Consider the following 25,076-nt stretch of genomic DNA (forward strand, 5'->3'; position numbering starts at 1 on the left):
TGCCGCGACACCCACAGTAGCGCGGGTGTCATCAGGATGTCATCTGAGTTCATTGTGAACTCTGATTAACCTGTGACATCACTGCCGCGCCCGCACACATACTGCTGACCTGAATAACCTGAGCTCACCTTATGAGATGAAGGTCATCAAACAGAAGCATCCACAGCAGTGTGTGTGTGTGTGTGTGTGTGTGTGTGTGTGTGTGTGTGTGTGTGTGTGTGTGTGTGTGTGTGTGTGTGTGTGTGTGTGTGTACTCTCACAACCAATGAGGAATGTTCGGTTCTTCACTGAGTGTGACAGCAGTATAGGATTGACGTGACCGCCCCCAATTGGCTTTCGGCAGACCAGAATTAGGGCTTTGATAGAGAAATAAATTGGAAAAGAGGATGTCTTTTGTCTTTATTTATTGAATGATTTTCTCTTTTATGTCTTTCCAGGTTTGCTTTTGGGGAATGTCGTGGGACCTCACCATAGATTACGGTAGAACTGTTTTTTTATTTATAAAAATCAAATAAATTGGTGAATGAGGTCTGAGTCGAAGGTTTTTTTGTTCAAATAAAGTTTGTTATTCTCCTTTCATCTACTGGATTAGTAGTAGGGGTGTATGCTGGAGCTGGCATCAACCCCACAAATATTACCCAGTTTGCCATTGCACCAAAGCAACGGGAAGAGCCAGGTCCAGCACCACAATTGGCGCATCTAATTGATGTACCACTTCTCGGGCGTCTGTGGGCTGCTATTGTTAGGCTGGAAAGGGCCAAATAACCATGGCCCTTTCCACCCTAAGAATATCATCCCCCAGTTGTCTGCTGTACCATGGCTGGTTTTTTTTAGTAAAAATGGAGGGGACTACACGTAATTTTTTTTAAACTAAAAATGTAAAAAATAAGCGTGGGATCCCCTCTATTTTTCATAACCAGCCAAGGTACAGCAGAGAGCTGAGGATTTCAGCCTACAGCTGCTGCTGTTCCTGTGCTGGACATGAAAGTTGGGGGGACCCCACGTCTTTTTTTTTTTTTTTAAATTAAAAAATAAAAATGGTGTAAAAACGCTGGTCAAGCTAACTATCTCTAGAACACTATTCTATAAGCTCTATTTATCTTCCTATCTCTTTAATTTTTCAGGCTTTCCACATTAAACAAAACAAAAAAAAAAAACAAAAACATTCATTTCAGTATCTTACTTTTTTTTACCGGTACCACACAGACAACCATACTGGTACGTGTGGCTTGCACCTGTTTAAACACGGACATCTGAAAGGGGCCTTATAGATACCCATCTATTGTATGTACTATCATTTTCAGTTGCTGCAAATTATGATGTTCTCCTCAGCGGCTAAAAATACTTCTCAAAATTTCTAAGATGAATTGTTACCCCTCTGTAAAATATGTAGTGTCACCTCTGCCAGAGCCTGTCCTATGGAACAGCGGTGGCAACAGCTTCAGACGCTCAGCAAAAAGCAACTTACGTCCCTTTAAATTAAAAAAAAAAAAAAAAGTTTCGCCCCATATGACAGGAATCAGGCGGTGTGAGCCTCATGGAGTTATGTTGCCACCAAAGGAGGGAAACAGGACTGGGGCCTAATAAATGGGGGGCGTGAGAGAGGATCAGGGGGCTGCTAAAGACAGAAAATAAATTGTCAGCGAGATCTGATCAGTTTACTGTGGGTCTACATGTGAGGACTGAGATGTTTTGGAAACTACCTACAACAATGTGTGACCGCAGCCCGACCGGCAGTGACTGCTCACTAATGTCACACCGAGCTTTATCATTATAGAAATGAACATTCAGCCCAAACTTCTAGAACAGTTTTATTAAAATAAGTATATCAATTTAAAAAAAAAAGAGAAATATATTTATACAGTTTTATTTTTATAGAGAACATTTATTCCATGCTGTACATGGGAACGGGTAACACACAAAATACAGATATAAATTACAGTGAATAAACCAATCCTGAGATACAGGTACAGAGGGGAGCGGACCCTGCCCTCAGGGGCTTACAGTCTACAGGGTAATGGGGAGGGGGAGACAGAAGGTCGGGGATACAAATATATACTGTAGCAATCAACTTTACAAATCAATACGTAGAATAAAGCCATGTTGGACATTGGCAACAATGAAAGAAAAAAAATCTTTTGTATCGGAGTCCCGTGCGTTTTAGGTGTAAAAATTGTATTTCTCCATTTACCATAAAAATCCTCTTGTTGAATACATTGGAGGACACAGGAGGTGTGATGTGCATTACACCACACTGTTCTCTCAGTCTCTAAGGTGGGACGACGGGGGGCAATTACACCCAGATGCCAGTAGTCACAAACTGTATTAGAAAAACAAAGGGAGAAGATTAATAGCACACAGGCGAGCCCCCTCCCACAAAGTGCAACACGGCCCCCTGCCAAGCACGAGCCCCCCACGTGCAGCCTCTCTCCCCCTGCAAGCTCCCGCCCAACGTGCAGCCGCTCTCCCTGCGAGCCCGCCCAACGTGCAGCCGCTCTCCCTGCGAGCCCGCCCAACGTGCAGCCGCTCTCCCTGCGAGCCCGCCCAACGTGCAGCCGCTCTCCCTGCGAGCCCGCCCAACGTGCAGCCGCTCTCCCTGCGAGCCCGCCCAACGTGCAGCCGCTCTCCCTGCGAGCCCGCCCAACGTGCAGCCGCTCTCCCTGCGAGCCCGCCCAACGTGCAGCCGCTCTCCCTGCGAGCCCGCCCAACGTGCAGCCGCTCTCCCTGCGAGCCCGCCCAACGTGCAGCCGCTCTCCCTGCGAGCCCGCCCAACGTGCAGCCGCTCTCCCTGCGAGCCCGCCCAACGTGCAGCCGCTCTCCCTGCGAGCCCGCCCAACGTGCAGCCGCTCTCCCTGCGAGCCCCCCCAACGTGCAGACGCTCTCCCTGCGAGCCCCCCCAACGTGCAGACGCTCTCCCTGCGAGCCCCCCCAACGTGCAGACGCTCTCCATGCGAGCTCCCCCAACGTGCAGCATTGCCCCTGCGAGCCCCCCAACGTGCATCACACCCTGCCTAGTGCGAGCCCCACTAAAACAAGCACCCTCCCCCTGCGAGCCCCCACCCAACGTGCAGCCCCCCTCCCAACGTGCAGCCTCTCTCCCTGCGAGCCCCCCTCCCAACGTGCAGCCTCTCTCCCTGCGAGCCCCACCCAACACACACGGCCCCCACACACACGGCCCCCCCCCCCCCACACACACACACACACGGCCCCCGCACACACACACACACACACGGCCCCCGCACACACACACACACACACGGCCCCCGCACACACACACGGCCCCCGCACACACACACACACACGGCCCCCGCACACACACACACGGCCCCCGCACGCACGGCCCCCGCACGCACACACACGCACGGCCCCCGCACGCACACACACGCACGGCCCCCGCACGCACACACACGCACGGCCCCCGCACGCACACACACGCACGGCCCCCGCACGCACACACACGCCCGGCCCCCACACACACACACGCCCCACACACACACACGCCCCACACACACACACACACACACACACACACGCCCCACACACACACACACGCCCCACACACACACACACACACACACACACACACACGCCCCACACACACACACACACACACACACACACACACACACGCCCCACACACACGGCCCCCCTCCCACACACGGCCCCCACACACGCACACACACACACGGCCCCCACACACGCACACACACGGCCCCCACACACGCACACACACACACGGCCCCCACACACGCGCACACACACACGGCCCCCGCACACACACACGGCCCCCGCACACACACACGGCCCCCGCACACACACACACACGGCCCCCGCACACACACACACACGGCCCCCGCACACACACACACACACGGCCCCCGCACACACACACACACACGGCCCCCGCACACACACACGGCCCCCGCACACACACACGGCCCCCGCACACACACACGGCCCCCGCACACACACACGGCCCCCGCACACACACACGGCCCCCGCACACACACACGGCCCCCGCACACACACACGGCCCCCGCACACACACACACGGCCCCCGCACACACACACACGGCCCCCGCACACACACACGGCCCCCGCACACACACACGGCCCCCGCACACACACACGGCCCCCGCACACACACACGGCCCCCGCACACACACACACACACACACACACGGCCCCCGCACACACACACACACACGGCCCCCGCACACACACACGGCCCCCGCACACACACACGGCCCCCGCACACACACACGGCCCCCGCACACACACACGGCCCACGCACACACACACACGGCCCACGCACACACACACACGGCCCCCGCACACACACACACGGCCCCCGCACACACACACACACACGGCCCCCGCACACACACACGGCCCCCGCACACACACACGGCCCCCGCACACACACACGGCCCCCGCACACACACACACGGCCCACGCACACACACACACGGCCCACGCACACACACACACGGCCCACGCACACACACACACGGCCCACGCACACACACACACGGCCCACGCACACACACACACACGGCCCACGCACACACACACACACGGCCCACGCACACACACACACACACGGCCCACGCACACACACACGGCCCACGCACACACACACGGCCCACGCACACACACACGGCCCACGCACACACACACGGCCCACGCACACACGGCCCACGCACACACGGCCCACGCACACACGGCCCACGCACACACGGCCCACGCACACACGGCCCACGCACACACGGCCCACGCACACACGGCCCACACACACACACGGCCCACACACACACACGGCCCACACACACACACGGCCCACACACACACACGGCCCACACACACACACGGCCCACACACACACACGGCCCACACACACACACGGCCCACACACACACACGGCCCACACACACACGGCCCACACACACACACGGCCCACACACACACGGCCCACACACACACGGCCCACACACACACGGCCCACACACACACGGCCCACACACACACGGCCCACACACACACGGCCCACACACACACGGCCCACACACACACGGCCCACACACACACGGCCCACACACACACGGCCCCCCCCTCACACACAGGGCCCCCCACACGCACACACACACAGGGCCCCCCCCACGCACACACACACAGGGCCCCCCCCACACACACACACAGGGCCCCCCCCACACACACACACAGGGCCCCCCCCACACACACACACAGGGCCCCCCCCCCACACACACACAGGGCCCCCCCACACACACACACACAGGGCCCCCCCACACACACACACAGGGCCCCCCCACACACACACACAGGGCCCCCCCACACACACACACAGGGCCCCCCCACACACACACACACACACAGGGCCCCCCCCCACACACACACACAGGGCCCCCCCACACACACACACAGGGCCCCCCCACACACACACACAGGGCCCCCCCCCCCACACACACACAGGGCCCCCCCCCACACACACACACAGGGCCCCCCCCCACACACACAGGGCCCCCACACACACACACACACACACACAGGGCCCCCCCCACACACACACACACAGGGCCCCCCCCACACACACACACAGGGCCCCCCCACACACACACACAGGGCCCCCCCACACACACACACAGGGCCCCCCCACACACACACACACAGGGCCCCCCCACACACACACACACAGGGCCCCCCCACACACACACACACAGGGCCCCCCCCCCACACACACACACACACACACAGGGCCCCCCCACAGACGTGCAGCGTCGCCCTCCGCGAGCCCCCCCACAGACGTGCAGCGTCGCCCTCCGCGAGCCCCCCCACAGACGTGCAGCGTCGCCCTCCGCGAGCCCCCCCACAGACGTGCAGCGTCGCCCTCCGCGAGCCCCCCCACAGACGTGCAGCGTCGCCCTCCGCGAGCCCCCCCACAGACGTGCAGCGTCGCCCTCCGCGAGCCCCCCCACAGACGTGCAGCGTCGCCCTCCGCGAGCCCCCCCCACAGACGTGCAGCGTCGCCCTCCGCGAGCCCCCCCACAGACGTGCAGCGTCGCCCTCCGCGAGCCCCCCCACAGACGTGCAGCGTCGCCCTCCGCGAGCCCCCCCACAGACGTGCAGCGTCGCCCTCCGCGAGCCCCCCCCACAGACGTGCAGCGTCGCCCTCCGCGAGCCCCCCCACAGACGTGCAGCGTCGCCCTCCGCGAGCCCCCCCCACAGACGTGCAGCGTCGCCCTCCGCGAGCCCCCCCACAGACGTGCAGCGTCGCCCTCCGCGAGCCCCCCCACAGACGTGCAGCGTCGCCCTCCGCGAGCCCCCCCACAGACGTGCAGCGTCGCCCTCCGCGAGCCCCCCCACAGACGTGCAGCGTCGCCCTCCGCGAGCCCCCCCACAGACGTGCAGCGTCGCCCTCCGCGAGCCCCCCCACAGACGTGCAGCGTCGCCCTCCGCGAGCCCCCCCCACAGACGTGCAGCATCGCCCTCCGCGAGCCCCCCCCACAGACGTGCAGCGTCGCCCCTCCGCGAGCCCCCCCACAGACGTGCAGCGTCGCCCTCCGCGAGCCCCCCCCACAGACGTGCAGCGTCGCCCTCCGCGAGCCCCCCCACAGACGTGCAGCGTCGCCCTCCGCGAGCCCCCCCACAGACGTCCAGCGTCGCCCTCCGCGAGCCCCCCCACCACAGACGTGCAGCGTCGCCCTCCGCGAGCCCCCCCACAGACGTGCAGCGTCACCCTCCGCGAGCCCCCCCCACAGACGTGCAGCGTCGCCCTCCGTGAGCCCCCCCCACCACAGACGTGCAGGGTCGCCCTCCGCGAGCCCCCCCCACCACAGACGTGCAGGGTCGCCCTCCGCGAGCCCCCTCCCACCACAGACGTGCAGGGTCGCCCTCCGCGAGCCGCCCCCCCCCCACAGACGTGCAGGGTCGCCCTCCGCGAGCCCCCTCCCACAAACGTGCAGTGTCACCCCCTGGCAACTGCGAGCCCCCAAACATGCAGCGTCACCCCTGGCCACTGCGAGCCCCCCAAACATGTAGGTCACCCCCTAGCCACTGCGAGCCCCCCAAACATGTAGGTCACCCCCTAGCCACTGCGAGCCCCTAAAACATGCGTCGCCCCCTACATTCCCCCCAAACATGCTGCGTCGCACCCCGGCCAGTGCGAGCCCCCCCAAATGTGCAGCGTAACCCCCTGGCCAGTGCGAGCCCCCCAAACGTGCAGCGTAACCCCCTGGCCAGTGCGAGCCCCCAAACGTGCAGCGTAACCCCCTGGCCAGTGCGAGCCCCCCAAACGTGCAGCGTAACCCCCTGGCCAGTGCGAGCCCCCCAAACGTGCAGCGTAACCCCCTGGCCAGTGCGAGCCCCCCAAACGTGCAGCGTAACCCCCTGGCCAGTGCGAGCCCCCCAAACCTGCAGCGTAACCCCCTGGCCAGTGCGAGCCCCCCAAACCTGCAGCGTAACCCCCTGGCCAGTGCGAGCCCCCCCAAACATGCAGCGTAACCCCCTGGCCAGTGCGAGCCCCCCAAACATGCAGCGTAACCCCCTGGCCAGTGCGAGCCCCCCAAACATGTGTCGCCCCCTGCAAGCCCCCCAAACGTACAGAGTCATCTCCCCGGCCAGTGCGAGCCCCCCCAAACGTACAGCATCATCCCCCCGGCCAGTGCGAGCCTCCCCAAATGTACAGCGTCATCCCCCCGGCCAGTGCGAGCCCCCCCAAACGTGCAGCGTCGCCCCCCCCAAACGTGCAGCGTCGCCCCCCCCAAACGTGCAGCGTCGCCCCCCCCAAACGTGCAGCGTCGCACCCCCCAAACGTGCAGCGTCGCACCCCCGGCCAGTGCAGCGTCGCACCCCGGCCAGTGCAGCGTCGCACCCCGGCCAGTGCGAGCCCCCCAAACGTGCAGCGTCACCCCCCGGCCAGTGCGAGCCCCCCTAAACGTGCAGCGTCGCCCCCCGGCCAGTGCGAGCACCCCCAAACGTGCAACGTCACCAACCCGGCCAGTGCCATCCCCCCGGCCAGTGCGAGCCACCCCCCAAACGTGCAGCGTCACCAACCCGGCCAGTGCCATCCCCCCCGGCCAGTGCGAGCCACCCCCAAACGTGCAGCGTCACCAACCCGGCCAGTGCCATCCCCCCCCGGCCAGTGCGAGCCACCTCCAAACGTGCAGCGTCGCCCCCCCGGCCAGTGCGAGCCCCCCCCAAACGTGCAGCGTCACCAACCCGGCCAGTACCATCCCCCCGGTCAGTGCGAGCCCCCCCAAACGTGCAGCGTCACCCCCCGGCCAGTGCGAGCCACCCCCAAACGTGCAGCGTCACCAACCCGGCCAGTGCCATCCCCCCGGCCAGTGCGAGCCACCCCCAAACGTGCAGCGTCACCAACCCGGCCAGTGCCATCCCCCCCGGCCAGTGCGAGCCACCCCCAAACGTGCAGCGTCGCCCCCCGGCCAGTGCGAGCCCCCCCAAACGTGCAGCGTCACCAACCCGGCCACTGCCATCCCCCCGGCCAGTGCGAGCCCCCCAAACGTGCAGCGTCACCCCCCCGGCCAGTGCGAGCCCCCCCAAATGTGCAGCGTCGCCCCCCCGGCCAGTGCGAGCCCCCCCAAACGTGCAGCGTCACCAACCCGGCCAGTGCCATCCCCCCGGCCAGTGCGAGCCACCCCCAAACGTGCAGCGTCACCAACCCGGCCAGTGCCATCCCCCCGGCCAGTGCGAGCCACCCCCAAACGTGCAGCGTCGCCCCCCGGCCAGTGCGAGCCCCCCCAAACGTGCAGTGTCGCCCCCCGGCCAGTGCGAGCCCCCCCAAACGTGCAGCGTCACCAACCCGGCCAGTGCCATCCCCCCGGCCAGTGCGAGCCACCCCCAAACGTGCAGCGTCGCCCCCCCGGCCAGTGCGAGCCCCCCCAAACGTGCAGCGTCACCAACCCGGCCACTGCCATCCCCCCGGCCAGTGCGAGCCCCCCAAACGTGCAGCGTCACCCCCCCGGCCAGTGCGAGCCCCCCCAAATGTGCAGCGTCGCCCCCCCGGCCAGTGCGAGCCCCCCCAAACGTGCAGCGTCACCAACCCGGCCAGTGCCATCCCCCCGGCCAGTGCGAGCCACCCCCAAACGTGCAGCGTCACCAACCCGGCCAGTGCCATCCCCCCGGCCAGTGCGAGCCACCCCCAAACGTGCAGCGTCGCCCCCCGGCCAGTGCGAGCCCCCCCAAACGTGCAGTGTCGCCCCCCGGCCAGTGCGAGTCCCCCCAAACGTGCAGCGTCACCAACCCGGCCAGTGCCATCCCCCCGGCCAGTGTGAGCCACCCCCAAACGTGCAGCATTGCCCCCCAGCCAGTGCGAGCCCCCCCAAACGTGCAGCGTCGACCCCTGCCAGCCTCCCCAAACGTGCAGCGTCGCACACTGCCCAGTGCCAGCTCCCCCAAACGTGCAGTCGCACACTGCCCAGTGCCAGCCCCCCCCCCCCCAAACGTGCAGAGTCACCCCCGCCAGCCCCCCCAAACGTGCAGCGTCACCAACCCGGCCAGTGCCATCCCCCCGGCCAGTGCGAGCCACCCCCAAACGTGCAGCATTGCCCCCCAGCCAGTGCGAGCCCCCCCAAACGTGCAGCGTCGACCCCTGCCAGCCTCCCCAAACGTGCAGCGTCGCACACTGCCCAGTGCCAGCTCCCCCAAACGTGCAGTCGCACACTGCCCAGTGCCAGCCCCCCCCCCCAAACGTGCAGAGTCACCCCCGCCAGCCCCCCCAAACGTGCGTCACCCCCTGCCAGCCCCCCCCCAAACGTGCAGCGTCACCCCCTGCCAGCCCCCCCAAACGTGCAGCATCGCCCCCTGCCAGCCCCCCCCAAACGTGCAGCGTTGCACCCTGCCAGCCCCCCTAAACGTGCAGCGTCGCACACTGCCCAGTGCCAGCCCCCCCCCCCCCGAACGTGCAGAGTCGCTCACTGCCCAGTGCGAGCCCCCCACAAACGTGCAGCGTCGCCCCCAGCCCAGTGTGAACCCCCCAAACGTGCAGCTTCACCCCCTTTCCAGTGCGAGTCCACCCCAAACATGCAAAGTCGCTCCCTGGCAAGTGTGAGCCGCCCAAAACGTTTCACATTGCCTCCTGCAAGCCCCCCAAACATGCAGCGTCGCCTCCTGCCTAGAGTAACCCCCACATTCCTTATGAAACCTCCACAGCATCACCCCCTGCTCCGTGTAACCCCCCCATAAGACACTTACCTTATTAAAGCCTGAGATATACACGAGCTGCAGCCCCCAACACAGACAGGAGACACTGCTCTGTGCCCCCAACATCCAGTGTGAGACCCCAGAGCTATAACTAAACGGGAACCGCTGAATCTTCTCCACCACAGGGTCAGGATCCTCCGCTCTTCTGCACAGGAACCCGAGCACTGCCGCTTCCCGCCCACAGATCTGCACGGCACTGAGGAAACCCCGCCCTTTCCGGTGACATCATGATTTCATGAAATCACTCCTCCCCCTCAAAAAATCAACTCCGATCTAGCCTCTACCCTTCCAGTATCTAGCAACGTGTTTCTGCTGCAGACGAGAAAGTATATCATATCCAAGACTCACTGTAGTGATACAGCTTCTCACCTCTCGGCAGCCATGAAGGGGAAGTCATCTCACCATAAGGCCGAGAACACGTATAAGGTAAGTTTAGTGCCTGAGCTCACAATAAGTACATGGCGGAGTAAGGCTGAAGATTCTGCGGGACTACAAGTCCCAGCATGTACTCCACTCTCGTGCCCAGCCAGGGTGTACACAACTGGCTGGTACCATGGGCTCCATATTGTGCTCACAGGCCTCCAAGGCTATAACCCTGCTCTGGTAGTGAACAGCACAGTGTGGACAGCTTCTGAGTTCTGCTCCTGGGGGAGCTAACACACTCATGTACCCCTAATGCTGCCGGAGGTTTCCATCTACGGAGAAATCGGCACAGAAGGTATATAGAAAGGATTCACTGGAGAGGAGTTAAAGGGGTTGCCCAGTGAAAATAAGTAATTGGTAGTGACGAGTGAGCACTACCATGCTCACACTATTGATGACTGATCACTACCATGCTCACACTATTGATGACTGATCACTACCATGCTCAGGTGCTCAGTACTCACACTATTGATGACTGATCACTACCATGCTCGGGTGCTCAGTACTCACACTATTGATGACTGATCACTACCATGCTCGGGTGCTCAGTACTCACACTATTGATGACTGATCACTACCATGCTCGGGTGCTCAGTACTCACACTATTGATGACTGATCACTACCATGATCGGGTACTTGTAACGACTTGTGATGAGTGAGCACTAACATGCTCAGGTGCTCAGTACTCACACCTAGTGATGAACGAGCACTAACATGCTCAGGTGCTCAGTACTCACACCTAGTGATGAACGAGCGCTAACATGCTCAGGTGCTCAGTACTCACACCTAGTGATGAGTGAGCGCTAACATGCTCAGGTGCTCAGTACTCACACCTAGTGATGAGTGAGCGCTAACATGCTCAGGTGCTCAGTACTCACACCTAGTGATGAGTGAGCACTAACATGCTCAGGTGCTCAGTACTCACACCTAGTGATGAACGAGCGCTAACATGCTCAGGTGCTCAGTACTCACACCTAGTGATGAGTGAGCGCTAACATGCTCAGGTGCTCAGTACTCACACCTAGTGATGAGTGAGCGCTAACATGCTCAGGTGCTCAGTACTCACACCTAGTGATGAGTGAGCGCTAACATGCTCAGGTGCTCAGTACTCACACCTAGTGATGAGTGAGCGCTAACATGCTCAGGTGCTCAGTACTCACACCTAGTGATGAGTGAGCGCTAACATGCTCAGGTGCTCAGTACTCACACCTAGTGATGAGTGAGCGCTAACATGCTCAGGTGCTCAGTACTCACACCTAGTGATGAGTGAGCGCTAACATGCTCAGGTGCTCAGTACTCACACCTAGTGATGAGTGAGCGCTAACATGCTCAGGTGCTCAGTACTCACACCTAGTGATGAGTGAGCGCTAACATGCTCAGGTGCTCAGTACTCACACCTAGTGATGAGTGAGCGCTAACATGCTCAGGTGCTCAGTACTCACACCTAGTGATGAGTGAGCGCTAACATGCTCAGGTGCTCAGTACTCACACCTAGTGATGAGTGAGCGCTAACATGCTCAGGTGCTCAGTACTCACACCTAGTGATGAGTGAGCGCTAACATGCTCAGGTGCTCAGTACTCACACCTAGTGATGAGTGAGCGCTAACATGCTCAGGTGCTCAGTACTCACACCTAGTGATGAGTGAGCGCTAACATGCTCAGGTGCTCAGTACTCACACCTAGTGATGAACGAGCACTACCATGCTCAGGTGCTCAGTACTCACACCTAGTGATGAACGAGCACTACCATGCTCGGGTGCTTGGTACTTGTATGTATGCTCAGATGCTTGTAACGTGTAATGATGAGTGAGCACTGCCATGCTCAACGCTCGTAATGACTAGTGATGAACGCGCACTACCATGCTGGGTGATTGGTACTCATAACTAGTGATGATCGAGTACTACCATGCTTGGTACTCACACCTAGTGATGAGCGAGCACTACCATGCTTGGTACTCACACCTAGTGATGAGCGAGCACTATCATGCTTGGGTGCTCGAAACGTCTAGTGATGAGTGAGCACTGCCATGCTCAACGCTCGTAATGACTAGTGATGAACAACTAGTGATGAGTGAGCACTACCATGCTCGGTTGCTCTGTACTCATAGCGAGCAGTTGGATGCTCGGATGGGAGTGACTCGTGTACTGAGTATAATGGAAGTCAATAGCAAGATCTTCTGGAAAAATGCTTGAGTTCCTCACTGACTTCTATCATGCTCTTTACTTGATTCTCTCCCGTCTGAGCGTCCGACTGCTCGTTACGTGACCCGAGCGGCTGCTCAGCACTAGTCATCACCTAACCATACCTTGTTGATTGGTGTAAGTACGACCCTGGGATGTGCACTGATCAGCAGATTGGGGAACGTTTCTCCCCATTACAAAATGGAGCAGCAGGTCAGAATCCCAATTGCAGCTCTGTTCATTTTCTATAGGGCTGCTGTAAAACCTGGTGTAACCATCAGCTGCTACATATGGGATAGTACAGGCCACACGTGCACTGCCGCTCCATTCTAACCAGGATGTTTGCGGCTGTCGATATCTTATTGATTGATAAGGGTCCATCTATAAATGGGGTAGGTGATAACTAGAGATGAGCAGACCTGAACTTTTACGTTCGGTGTTAGTTCTGAACACAGACTTTACAATAAAATTATTGTTCTACTTTGGAATTCAGGTGCTTTACGTGTGCTAACCACTCGAGCGAGCACTGGGGGGGGTAAAATAAACGTTATCGAATGTAAGGTGCACAAAATGTAAAAATATGAATGGTAACCCCCCCACACCTTCCCCTGAAAATGCTCTATTAATGGCTGATTGTATGTAGGCGGAGAGCTGAGCTGCCCACTCGGTGAGTTCCAGTGGAATTCAGGTCCAGAACAGAAATTTATCTGAAGTCTGTCTGAATGAGCCGAACTTCAACGAGTTCGCTCATCTCTAGTGATAGTTTATTAATTGGTCACTGGTTTTAACTGGACAACCCCTTTAATGTTTGATCTATGGTGGGCAATCACTAGAGCATGCCTGCTCCTTACTAAAACACTACTGCAGGGATAGAACCTTCCACAACGCCTGTATTGTGTGTCCCTGCATATTCACCCTTTCATGCACCTGCGGTACTCACTATAAGGCTGCTTTCACACTACGTCTTTTTAACATGCGTCCTGAACGTTTTTTTGCTGCAAAAGCGGATCCTGCTTTTACAGCAAAAACGCATGCAAACGCATCTGTTATTTTGCAGGAACCTGTCACTGGATGTTTAGGGGCGGGCATTGGAGTCATGTGATCGGGAGTGAGGGGAACTAGACTGGGAGCCGGCTTCTGACAGCTGCAGACGCTGGTAACCAAGGTAAACATCGGGCTTGGATACCCGATATTTATCTTGGTTACGAGTGTCTGCAGCTGCTAGGAGCAGGGCTGCCTGCACACGTAACCAACGTAAACATCGGGTAACTAAGAGAAGTGGTTACCCGATATTTACCTTGGTTACGAGTGTCCGCAGCTCTCAGGTGGGGGAGAGGGAGGAGAGAGAGGTGGAAAGACAGAGATAGAGAGGGTGAGGGAGGGAGGAGGAGAGACAGATCACGCGAGACTGGTTCTGGGCATGCTCAGTACTTTCTGGGCATGCTCAGTACTTTCTGGGCATGCTCAGTACTTTCTGGGCATGCTCAGTACAAAAGCAGGATCCTGTTACAACGCAACTCAACGCATTCTGCTAGGCAGGATCCAGCGCTCATTGAAATGCATTGCAGCTTGCGGCGCAATGTGAAGGATCCTGTGAGATGCGTTATTTTGACAAAGGTAAAAAACGCTACAAGTAGCGTTTTTGAAACATGTTAAAATAACGCAAAAGTACGGATCCTGTGTCTAACGCACACAAACGCATGCGAACGCAGGTGGACGCGAGTCCATTGCAAATGCATTGAAGTGAAAACGCATTTGCACTGGATCCGTTTTTCCGCTAAAAAAACGTTATGGACGGATGTTAAATAAACGTAGTGTGAAACCAGCCTAATTCTGCTGCATTCAGGGAAAAAGGCTTGGATCTAATGATCAAAATATTTGTACTAAAGGGGATGTCCTTCTGATTGGTGTGCATCTTACCGCAGAGACCTCCATTCATTCCAAGGAGGCACCTTTATCCCCCCAGTTGAATGTAGCATCAGTGCGTATTCCCTCAACTCCATTTATTCCCTATAGAACTATTTTCCATCAGCTCCATGGTGAATAATGAAGCAGCGGTGGCGCGTGAGCACCATTGCCCCATTCTACCAGGGGTAAAAGTGCTATTTTCAGATGACCAGTGGGCAACTCTGTGGTTGGCCCTCCAATAACCAAGAAGTTTTCATCTTCCCTTTTGTTATTAAAGGGAACCTGTCACATAAAATATGAGTTCTGAGCTATCAGCAGACGCATGTGTGCCCTAATTACACCTCCCTACCCATCCCTGGTACAAAATTTTTTAATATGAAAGTAATAAAAAACGTTTTATAATTTATTACCTTCATATTTCCTATGTAAATAGCAGGGAATATGGTGACAGGGGCGGTGCCTTGCCCTGCATACTTTCTGTGGTATCACGCCCCTGTGGCGTGATACCATGGAGTCACATGAGCAACGTCCCTGTCGCTCATTCTATCCTGCGCACGTTAACACTTACTATTGCGGCAGGCTTCTCTTCCGGGTTCTTCTTGTCAGTTTCAACTGCGCACGCGCAGTGCGCGTCTGAAGACGGCGCGTGAACACCCAGAAACGAAGCCTGCCACAATGCGTGCAGGATAGAATGAGCGACGGTGACGTTGCTCATGTGACTCCATGGTATCACGCCCACAGGGGCGTGATACCACGGAAAGTATGCAGGGCAAGGCACTGCCCCTGTGACCATATTCCCGGCTATTTACATACGAGATATGAAGGTAATAAAATGTTTATTACTTTCATATTGTACAATTTTATAACACAGGGATGCGTAGGAAGGTGTCATTAGGGCACATATGCGTCTGCTGATAGCTATGCATATTTTAAGTGACAGGTTCCCTTTAATCATGATGTAAATTATATACTTGTAAATTACAGTGAAATCTGCTGAAGAACCACTGGCTGAGAAGACTTACTCCTTTTTTAGACCAGGTTTCCCGTGGCACATTTTCAGTTCAATCATATAAAAGGCATAATGGCCATCTTCTTCCCCTAGAAGAACACTTCTCAATGCCACATTGGTGGTAGCCTCAAAGAGGTGTCACTGTTCTGCTGAGTGTCTGATGTGTCGTAAAGCTTCATCTCATGTGTGATCGTCATGTATCAAAACAACAAAATTACCCACTGCTGGATCTGTCACATGTGATTTCAGCACTTTGTCTTTTGACCATATTCACTATAATAGGTTCTGTTGGGTACCATTATGGTGTCTGCCATTTCACTGTATAAAACGGTGTAATATCCGGCACTATTTTGTCTGGTATTTTTTGGTGGATCTTTGACTCAATGCAAGATGTGAACAGAGCCTTATTGTTTTTTTTGTTTTGTTTTTTATCTCTCTGTTTAATTTATGTATATACAGTTTTAGTATCGTATGTGTGTATAATGTTTTTTTCTCACTTTGTATCTTTTAGTTTCTGACGTTTTCAGAAAGATTGGCAAATGTGAACATTGACATCATACATCGTATTGACAGGACAGAAAGCTCTTCAGAGGTAAGATTTACATCTGTTATAGCCCTTGATGAATCTCAATGTCTAAGTAGATAAAATGGTTTGTATGTAGTGTGATACGTCATTGGTTTATTGATTTGTTCAGTCGACTATACCGCTGTAGTTAGTATAAACGCCTTGAGCTATATACAAGCTACTTGTACTCCTATAGACCGGGGCCTGACTATAGCCATGCAAGGAAAGAGTTACACAGATCTGTCCTTGTTCAACACTGACCTATCTGTGAAGGAGAGGAAGCTGAAGGGGCTTGTAAAGGTCCTAATTAGCTGTGGTACCTGCCATGATGTCAGTCGTGTTCGTTTACGTGCAGCTGTGTGCTTTATGGCAGTGCTATGTGAATGTGTGTATGTTGATGAGCTGTAGTATGTAGCAGTACTGTGTGAGTGCATGTATGTAGAAGAGCTTTGCTATGTAGCAATTCTGTGTGAATGTTTGTTGAAGAGAGGTGCTTTGTAGCAGTGATATATGTGTAAAAGAGCTGTGCTGTGTGAATGCTTGTGTGTGTATGTATTGTATGTAGAAGAGCTGTGCTGTGTGAGTGCATCTACAGAGAAGCTGTGGCGTGTAGCGGTGTTGTGCACATCTGTAGGTGAGCAGTGGTGTGAAGCGATGCTGTGCACATCTGTAGAAGAGCAGTGGCATGGAACGGTGTTGTGCACATCTGTAGGTGAGCAGTGGTGTGAAGTGATGCTGTGCACGTCTGTAGAAGAGCAGTGGCATGAAGCGATGCTGTGCACATCTGTAGGTGAGCAGTGGTGTGAAGCGATGCTGTGCACATCTGTAGGTGAGCAGTGGTGTGAAGCGATGCTGTGCGCTTCTGTAGGTAAGCAGTGGTGTGAAGTGATGCTGTGCACATCTGTAGGTGAGCAGTGGTGTGAAGTGATGCTGTGCACATCTGTAGGTGAGCAGTGGTGTGAAGCGATGCTGTGCACATATGTAGGTGAGCAGTGGTGTGAAGCGATGCTGTGCGCTTCTGTAGGTGAGCAGTGGTGTGAAGCGATGCTGTGCACATATGTAGGTGAGCAGTGTTGTGAAGTGATGCTGTGCACATCTGTAGGTGAGCAGTGGTGTGAAGTGATGCTGTGCACGTCTGTAGAAGAGCTGTGGCATGGAACGGTGTTGTGCACATCTGTAGGTGAGCAGTGGTGTGAAGCGATGCTGTGCACATCTGTAGGTGAGCAGTGGTGTGAAGTGATGCTGTGCACATCTGTAGGTGAGCAGTGGTGTGAAGTGATGCTGTGCACATCTGTACGTGAGCAGTGGTGTGAAGCGATGCTGTGCACATCTGTAGGTGAGCAGTGGTGTGAAGTGATGCTGTGCACATCTGTAGGTGAGCAGTGGTGTGAAGTGATGCTGTGCACATCTGTACGTGAGCAGTGGTGTGAAGCGATGCTGTGCACATCTGTAGGTGAGCAGTGGTGTGAAGCGATGCTGTGCACATCTGTAGGTGAGCAGTGGTGTGAAGTGATGCTGTGCGCGTCTGTAGGTGAGCAGTGGTGTGAAGTGATGCTGTGCGCGTCTGTAGGTGAGCAGTGGTGTGAAGTGATGCTGTGAACATCTGTGTGAAGTGATGCTGTGCACGTCTGTAGAAGAGCAGTGGCATGGAACGGTGATGTGCACATCTGTAGGTGAGCAGTGGTGTGAAGCGATGCTGTGCACATCTGTAGGTGAGCAGTGGTGTGAAGCGATGCTGTGCGCTTCTGTAGGTAAGCAGTGGTGTGAAGTGATGCTGTGCACATCTGTAGGTGAGCAGTGGTGTGAAGTGATGCTGTGCACATCTGTAGGTGAGCAGTGGTGTGAAGTGATGCTGTGCACATCTGTAGGTGAGCAGTGGTGTGAAGCGATGCTGTGCACATCTGTAGGTGAGCAGTGGTGTGAAGTGATGCTGTGCACATCTGTAGGTGAGCAGTGGGGTGAAGTGATGCTGTGCACGTCTGTAAAAGAGCTGTGGCATGGAACGGTGTTGTGCACATCTGTAGGTGAGCAGTGGTGTGAGCGATGCTGTGCGCATCTGTAGGTGAGCAGTGATGTGAAGCGATGCTGTGCACATCTGTAGGTGAGCAGTGGTGTGAAGTGATGCTGTGCGCGTCTGTAGGTGATCAGTGGTGTGAAGCGATGCTGTGCGCGTCTGTAGGTGATCAGTGGTGTGAAGCGATGCTGTGCGCTTCTGTAGGTGATCAGTGGTGTGAAGCGATGCTGTGCGCTTCTGTAGGTGAGCAGTGGTGTGAAGCGATGCTGTGCACATATGTAGGTGAGCAGTGGTGTGAAGCGATGCTGTGCACATCTGTAGGTGAGCAGTGGTGTGAAGCGATGCTGTGCACATATGTAGGTGAGCAGTGGTGTGAAGTGATGCTGTGCACATCTATAGGTGAGCAGTGTTGTGAAGTGATGCTGTGCACATCTGTAGGTGAGCAGTGGTGTGAAGTGATGCTGTGCACATCTGTGTAAAGTGATGCTGTGCACGTCTGTAGAAGAGCAGTGGCATGGAACGGTGATGTGCACATCTGTAGGTGAGCAGTGGTGTGAAGCGATGCTGTGCACATCTGTAGGTGAGCAGTGTTGTGAAGTGATGCTGTGCACATCTGTAGGTGAGCAGTGGTGTGAAGTGATGCTGTGCACATCTGTAGGTGAGCAGTGTTGTGAAGTGATGCTGTGCACATCTGTAGGTGAGCAGTGTTGTGAAGTGATGCTGTGCACATCTGTAGGTGAGCAGTGTTGTGAAGTGATGCTGTGCACATCTGTAGGTGAGCAGTGGTGTGAAGTGATGCTGTGCACATCTGTAGGTGAGCAGTGGCATGGAACGGTGATGTGCACATCTGTAGGTGAGCAGTGGTGTGAAGCGATGCTGTGCACATCTGTAGGTGAGCAGTGTTGTGAAGTGATGCTGTGCACATCTGTAGGTGAGCAGTGGTGTGAAGTGATGCTGTGCACATCTGTAGGTGAGCAGTGTTGTGAAGTGATGCTGTGCACATCTGTAGGTGAGCAGTGTTGTGAAGTGATGCTGTGCACATCTGTAGGTGAGCAGTGTTGTGAAGTGATGCTGTGCACATCTGTAGGTGAGCAGTGGTGTGAAGTGATGCTGTGCACATCTGTAGGTGAGCAGTGGTGTGAAGTGATGCTGTGCACGTCTGTAGAAGAGCAGTGGCATGGAACGGTGTTGTGCACATCTGTAGGTGAGCAGTGGTGTGAAGCGATGCTGTGCACATCTGTAGGTGAGCAGTGGTGTGAAGTGATGCTGTGCGCGTCTGTAGGTGAGCAGTGGTGTGAAGTGATGCTGTGAACATCTGTGTGAAGTGATGCTGTGCACGTCTGTAGAAGAGCAGTGGCATGGAACGGTGATGTGCACATCTGTAGGTGAGCAGTGGTGTGAAGCGATGCTGTGCACATCTGTAGGTGAGCAGTGGTGTGAAGCGATGCTGTGCGCTTCTGTAGGTAAGCAGTGGTGTGAAGTGATGCTGTGCACATCTGTAGGTGAGCAGTGGTGTGAAGTGATGCTGTGCACATCTGTAGGTGAGCAGTGGTGTGAAGTGATGCTGTGCACATCTGTAGGTGAGCAGTGGTGTGAAGTGATGCTGTGCACATCTGTAGGTGAGCAGTGGTGTGAAGTGATGCTGTGCACGTCTGTAAAAGAGCTGTGGCATGGAACGGTGTTGTGCACATCTGTAGGTGAGCAGTGGTGTGAAGCGATGCTGTGCACATCTGTAGGTGAGCAGTGATGTGAAGCGATGCTGTGCACATCTGTAGGTGAGCAGTGGTGTGAAGCGATGCTGTGCGCGTCTGTAGGTGAGCAGTGGTGTGAAGTGATGCTGTGCGCTTCTGTAGGTGAGCAGTGGTGTGAAGCGATGCTGTGCGCTTCTGTAGGTGATCAGTGGTGTGAAGCGATGCTGTGCACATCTGTAGGTGAGCAGTGGTGTGAAGTGATGCTGTGCGCGTCTGTAGGTGAGCAGTGGTGTGAAGTGATGCTGTGCGCGTCTGTAGGTGAGCAGTGGTGTGAAGTGATGCTGTGAACATCTGTGTGAAGTGATGCTGTGCACGTCTGTAGAAGAGCAGTGGCATGGAACGGTGATGTGCACATCTGTAGGTGAGCAGTGGTGTGAAGCGATGCTGTGCACATCTGTAGGTGAGCAGTGGTGTGAAGCGATGCTGTGCGCTTCTGTAGGTAAGCAGTGGTGTGAAGTGATGCTGTGCACATCTGTAGGTGAGCAGTGGTGTGAAGTGATGCTGTGCACATCTGTAGGTGAGCAGTGGTGTGAAGTGATGCTGTGCACATCTGTAGGTGAGCAGTGTTGTGAAGTGATGCTGTGCACATCTGTAGGTGAGCAGTGGTGTGAAGTGATGCTGTGCACGTCTGTAAAAGAGCTGTGGCATGGAACGGTGTTGTGCACATCTGTAGGTGAGCAGTGGTGTGAAGCGATGCTGTGCACATCTGTAGGTGAGCAGTGATGTGAAGCGATGCTGTGCACATCTGTAGGTGAGCAGTGGTGTGAAGCGATGCTGTGCGCGTCTGTAGGTGAGCAGTGGTGTGAAGTGATGCTGTGCGCTTCTGTAGGTGAGCAGTGGTGTGAAGCGATGCTGTGCGCTTCTGTAGGTGATCAGTGGTGTGAAGCGATGCTGTGCACATATGTAGGTGAGCAGTGGTGTGAAGCGATGCTGTGCACATCTGTAGGTGAGCAGTGGTGTGAAGCGATGCTGTGCACATATGTAGGTGAGCAGTGGTGTGAAGTGATGCTGTGCACATCTATAGGTGAGCAGTGTTGTGAAGTGATGCTGTGCACATCTGTAGGTGAGCAGTGGTGTGAAGTGATGCTGTGCACGTCTGTAGAAGAGCAGTGGCATGGAACAGTGTTGTGCACATCTGTAGGTGAGCAGTGGTGTGAAGCGATGCTGTGCACATCTGTAGGTGAGCAGTGGTGTGAAGTGATGCTGTGCGCTTCTGTAGGTGAGCAGTGGTGTGAAGTGATGCTGTGCGCATCTGTAGGTGAGCAGTGGTGTGAAGCGATGCTGTGCGCTTCTGTAGGTGATCAGTGGTGTGAAGCGATGCTGTGCGCTTCTGTAGGTGAGCAGTGGTGTGAAGCGATGCTGTGCGCTTCTGTAGGTGAGCAGTGATGTGAAGCGATGCTGTGCGCATCTGTAGGTGAGCAGTGGTGTGAAGCGATGCTGTGCGCATCTGTAGGTGAGCAGTGGTGTGAAGTGATGCTGTGCGCTTCTGTAGGTGAGCAGTGGTGTGAAGCGATGCTGTGCGCTTCTGTAGGTGAGCAGTGGTGTGAAGCGATGCTGTGCGCTTCTGTAGGTGATCAGTGGTGTGAAGCGATGCTGTGCACATATGTAGGTGAGCAGTGGTGTGAAGTGATGCTGTGCACATCTGTAGGTGAGCAGTGGTGTGAAGCGATGCTGTGCACATCTGTAGGTGAGCAGTGGTGTGAAGCGATGCTGTGCACATATGTAGGTGAGCAGTGGTGTGAAGCGATGCTGTGCGCTTCTGTAGGTGAGCAGTGGTGTGAAGCGATGCTGTGCGCTTCTGTACGTGAGCAGTGGTGTGAAGCGATGCTGTGCACATCTGTAGGTGAGCAGTGGTGTGAAGTGATGCTGTGCACATCTGTAGGTGAGCAGTGGTGTGAAGTGATGCTGTGCACGTCTGTAGAAGAGCAGTGGCATGGAACGGTGTTGTGCACATCTGTAGGTGAGCAGTGGTGTGAAGCGATGCTGTGCACATCTGTAGGTGAGCAGTGGTGTGAAGCGATGCTGTGCGCTTCTGTAGGTAAGCAGTGGTGTGAAGTGATGCTGTGCACATCTGTAGGTGAGCAGTGGTGTGAAGTGATGCTGTGCACATCTGTAGGTGAGCAGTGGTGTGAAGTGATGCTGTGCGCTTCTGTAGGTGAGCAGTGGTGTGAAGCGATGATGTGCGCTTCTGTAGGTGAGCAGTGATGTGAAGCGATGCTGTGCGCTTCTGTAGGTGAGCAGTGTTGTGAAGCGATGCTGTGCGCTTCTGTAGGTGATCAGTGGTGTGAAGCGATGCTGTGCGCTTCTGTAGGTGAGCAGTGGTGTGAAGCGATGCTGTGCGCTTCTGTAGGTGAGCAGTGGTGTGAAGCGATGCTGTGCGCTTCTGTAGGTGAGCAGTGATGTGAAGCGATGCTGTGCGCTTCTGTAGGTGAGCAGTGGTGTGAAGCGATGCTGTGCGCTTCTGTAGAGGAGCTGTGGCGTGTAGCGCGCGTCTGTAGAGGAGCCGTGATGTGGAGCGATGCTGTGCGCGTCTGTAGAGGAGCTGTGGTGTGGAGCGATGCTGTGCGCGTCTGTAGAGCAGCTGTGGTGTGGAGCGATGCTGTGCACGTCTGTAGAGCAGCTGTGGTGTGGAGCGATGCTGTGCGCGTCTGTAGAGGAGCTGTGGTGTGGAGCGGTGTTGTGCGCGTCTGTAGAGGAGCTGTGGTGTGCGCCTCTGTAGAGCAGCTGTGGTGTGGGGCGATGCTGTGCACGTCTGTAGAGCAGCTGTGGCGTAGAGCGGTGTTGTGTACGTCTGTAGAGCAGCTGTGGTTTGGAGCGATCCTGTGCGCGTCTGTAGAGGAGCTGTGGCGTGGAGCAATGCTGTGTGTATCTGTAGAGGAGCTGTGGTGTGGAGCGATGCTGTGCACGTCTGTAGAGCAGCTGTGGTGTGGGGCGCTGTGGTGTGGGGCGATGTTGTGCGCGTCTGTAGAGCAGCTGTGGTGTGGGGCGATGTTGTGCGCGTCTGTAGAGCAGCTGTGGTGTGGGGCGATGTTGTGCACTTCTGTAGAGCAGCTGTGGCGTGGGGCGATGTTGTGCGCGTCTGTAGAGGAGCTGTGGCATGGAGCGGTGTTGTGCGCGTCTGTAGACCAGCTGTGGTGTGGAGTGTCGCTGTGTGAATTTGTGCACAGCAGTGCTATGTTTGTATTTATGCAGGTGAGCTCTATTTGCATAGATACTGTTTGGGCAGCAGAGCTGTGAGCAGAAAGTATGGTGCGTGTGCATTGCGGAGTTGTCTGTGTACATAATATGGATGTAGCAGAGCTGTATGTATAATTCACATGTGGGACAGAGCTCGCTGTTAGCAATTACCTCCCTTTTCTAACTTTGTACAAAAATGAGTGCGATTGATCAGTCCACTCATTTACCCCACTTAGGAAAGTTTAATTAGTACAAAATGGTTTTCTTTGTCGCTCCATTGGGAGACCCAGACAATTGGGTGTATAGCTTCTGCCTCCGGAGGCCACACAAAGTATTACACTCAAAAGTGTAACCCCTCCCCTCTGCCTATACACCCTCCCGTGCATCACGGGCTCCTCAGTTTTATGCTTTGTGTGGAAGGAGGCACACATCCACTCACACATCTCCATTTTAGTCAGCAGCAGCTGCTGATTGTATCGGTTGGAAGAAAAGAGGGCCCCCACGAGGCCCCCGGCATGCTCCCTTCTCACCCCACTAAGTCGGCGGTGCTGTCAAGGTTGAGGTACCCATTGCGGGTACGACGGCCGGAGCCTCATGCCGTGTTTCCTTCTCCATCCCTGAGGGCTCTGGTAGAAGTGGGATCCGAAGCGGTCGTCCAGGTTCTGGGAACGTGCTCCCTCCGCAGCCCCTGAGGGAATCTGCTGGACAGGAGCTTATCTATCCTCAGGGACAGGGCCCTGCATCCATGAGGTACTCTGTGTCCCCATGGGGACTGTGTATGGAGCGCCTGGTTTCCGGACGCCGCAACTGACTGCTGAATTGTGAAGACCGGGGACTACCGCGCCGACCGGGCCTGCTTGTCGGCCGCGGTATTAAATTTAGTCCCCGGCTTCATCGCGGCCTAGTGGCAAAACTCCCGCCCCCGGGCCTGTCTATCAGAGATAGGGGCGGGACAGCCGACCTGACGTCGGATGTGAGGGCTGGGGCATCCTTTATGCTCCCTCCCCCTCACTGATCACTGTGGGGACCCCAGATTCCCGCACTTTTCCTAACGCCGCCCATGGCTTCACTCCTCCCCTGAGAGCTCCGGCAGCCATCTTTAGGACATTCTGCCGGTGGAGAATCACAGAGAACAGCTCTGCAGCTCTGGGAGACCAAGGCAGGGAATCTGGAGCACACAAACCCCGCTTTTTAGCGGTCGGTAAGCCGCACCGGTCACTCGGTGTTGGTCCCCTTGGGTGCCGGTATAGATACGTATATATATACTTATTTCTGTTCGGCCGGGCTCTATACCCTTTTTTCTATATACCCTCAGTGATCACGCTCCTAGGACACAACAGCATGTCGGCCACAAGGAGCAAGGGCACTAAAGCACAGGGTTTTTTTGCGACATGTACCTCTTGTAGGGCCATGTTACCTGTGGGTTCCACCTACCCTCACTGTGAGCAATGCTCGACCCCTGTTACGCTTGCTCAGCCGGAGCCTCGGTCACTAGTGGGCCCCTCGGCTCAGGCAGACCCCCTGCTTCCACTGTCCAGGTGGCAGCGACAGAGTTTGCAGTTTTTGCTGAAAAGCTCTCAGAGTCACTCTCACAATCCATGGCTCAGTCTATGGACAAATGGTCTGCCAAGTTGCTGGAAGCCCTGCAGTCCAGACCGGTCCTTACTCAGGCCCCGGACCCTGTTAGATCGGCGCCTCCAGGTCCCTCTCGGTACACCCCGGCCGGGGTGGGCCCTAGGTCTCACGTGGAGGACTCCTCCACGGACCACAGTCCCAAACCAGCTAAGCGGGCTCGCTTGGAATCTTCCCCG

General features: G+C 56.1%; 1 protein-coding gene and 1 long non-coding RNA gene across 3 annotated transcripts in view; one reads left to right on the forward strand and one right to left on the reverse strand.

Moving 5' to 3' along the window:
* Positions 1 to 1,798: 1,798 nt before the first annotated feature.
* LOC142301396 (uncharacterized) lies at positions 1,799 to 10,432 on the reverse strand. Its single transcript, XR_012752788.1, has 2 exons — positions 10,228 to 10,432; positions 1,799 to 2,320 (listed from the first exon to the last, which is right to left on the reverse strand). It is a non-coding gene; the product is annotated as an uncharacterized LOC142301396 (long non-coding RNA).
* An 85-nt stretch (positions 10,433 to 10,517) lies between these two features.
* The window catches only part of UTP20 (UTP20 small subunit processome component), a 355,063-nt gene continuing 340,504 nt past the window's right edge, over positions 10,518 to 25,076 (forward strand). For both annotated transcript variants that reach the window (XM_075344692.1, XM_075344693.1), the window contains exons 1-2: positions 10,518 to 10,662; positions 16,270 to 16,350. In XM_075344692.1, the coding sequence (XP_075200807.1) occupies positions 10,618 to 10,662; positions 16,270 to 16,350 (126 nt within the window). In that variant the 5' untranslated portion in view covers positions 10,518 to 10,617. The remainder of the gene's footprint in view (positions 10,663 to 16,269; positions 16,351 to 25,076) is intronic.

The sequence above is a fragment of the Anomaloglossus baeobatrachus genome, chromosome 4, assembly GCF_048569485.1.
Source record: "Anomaloglossus baeobatrachus isolate aAnoBae1 chromosome 4, aAnoBae1.hap1, whole genome shotgun sequence".
NCBI classification, from domain to species: Eukaryota; Metazoa; Chordata; class Amphibia; order Anura; family Aromobatidae; genus Anomaloglossus; species Anomaloglossus baeobatrachus.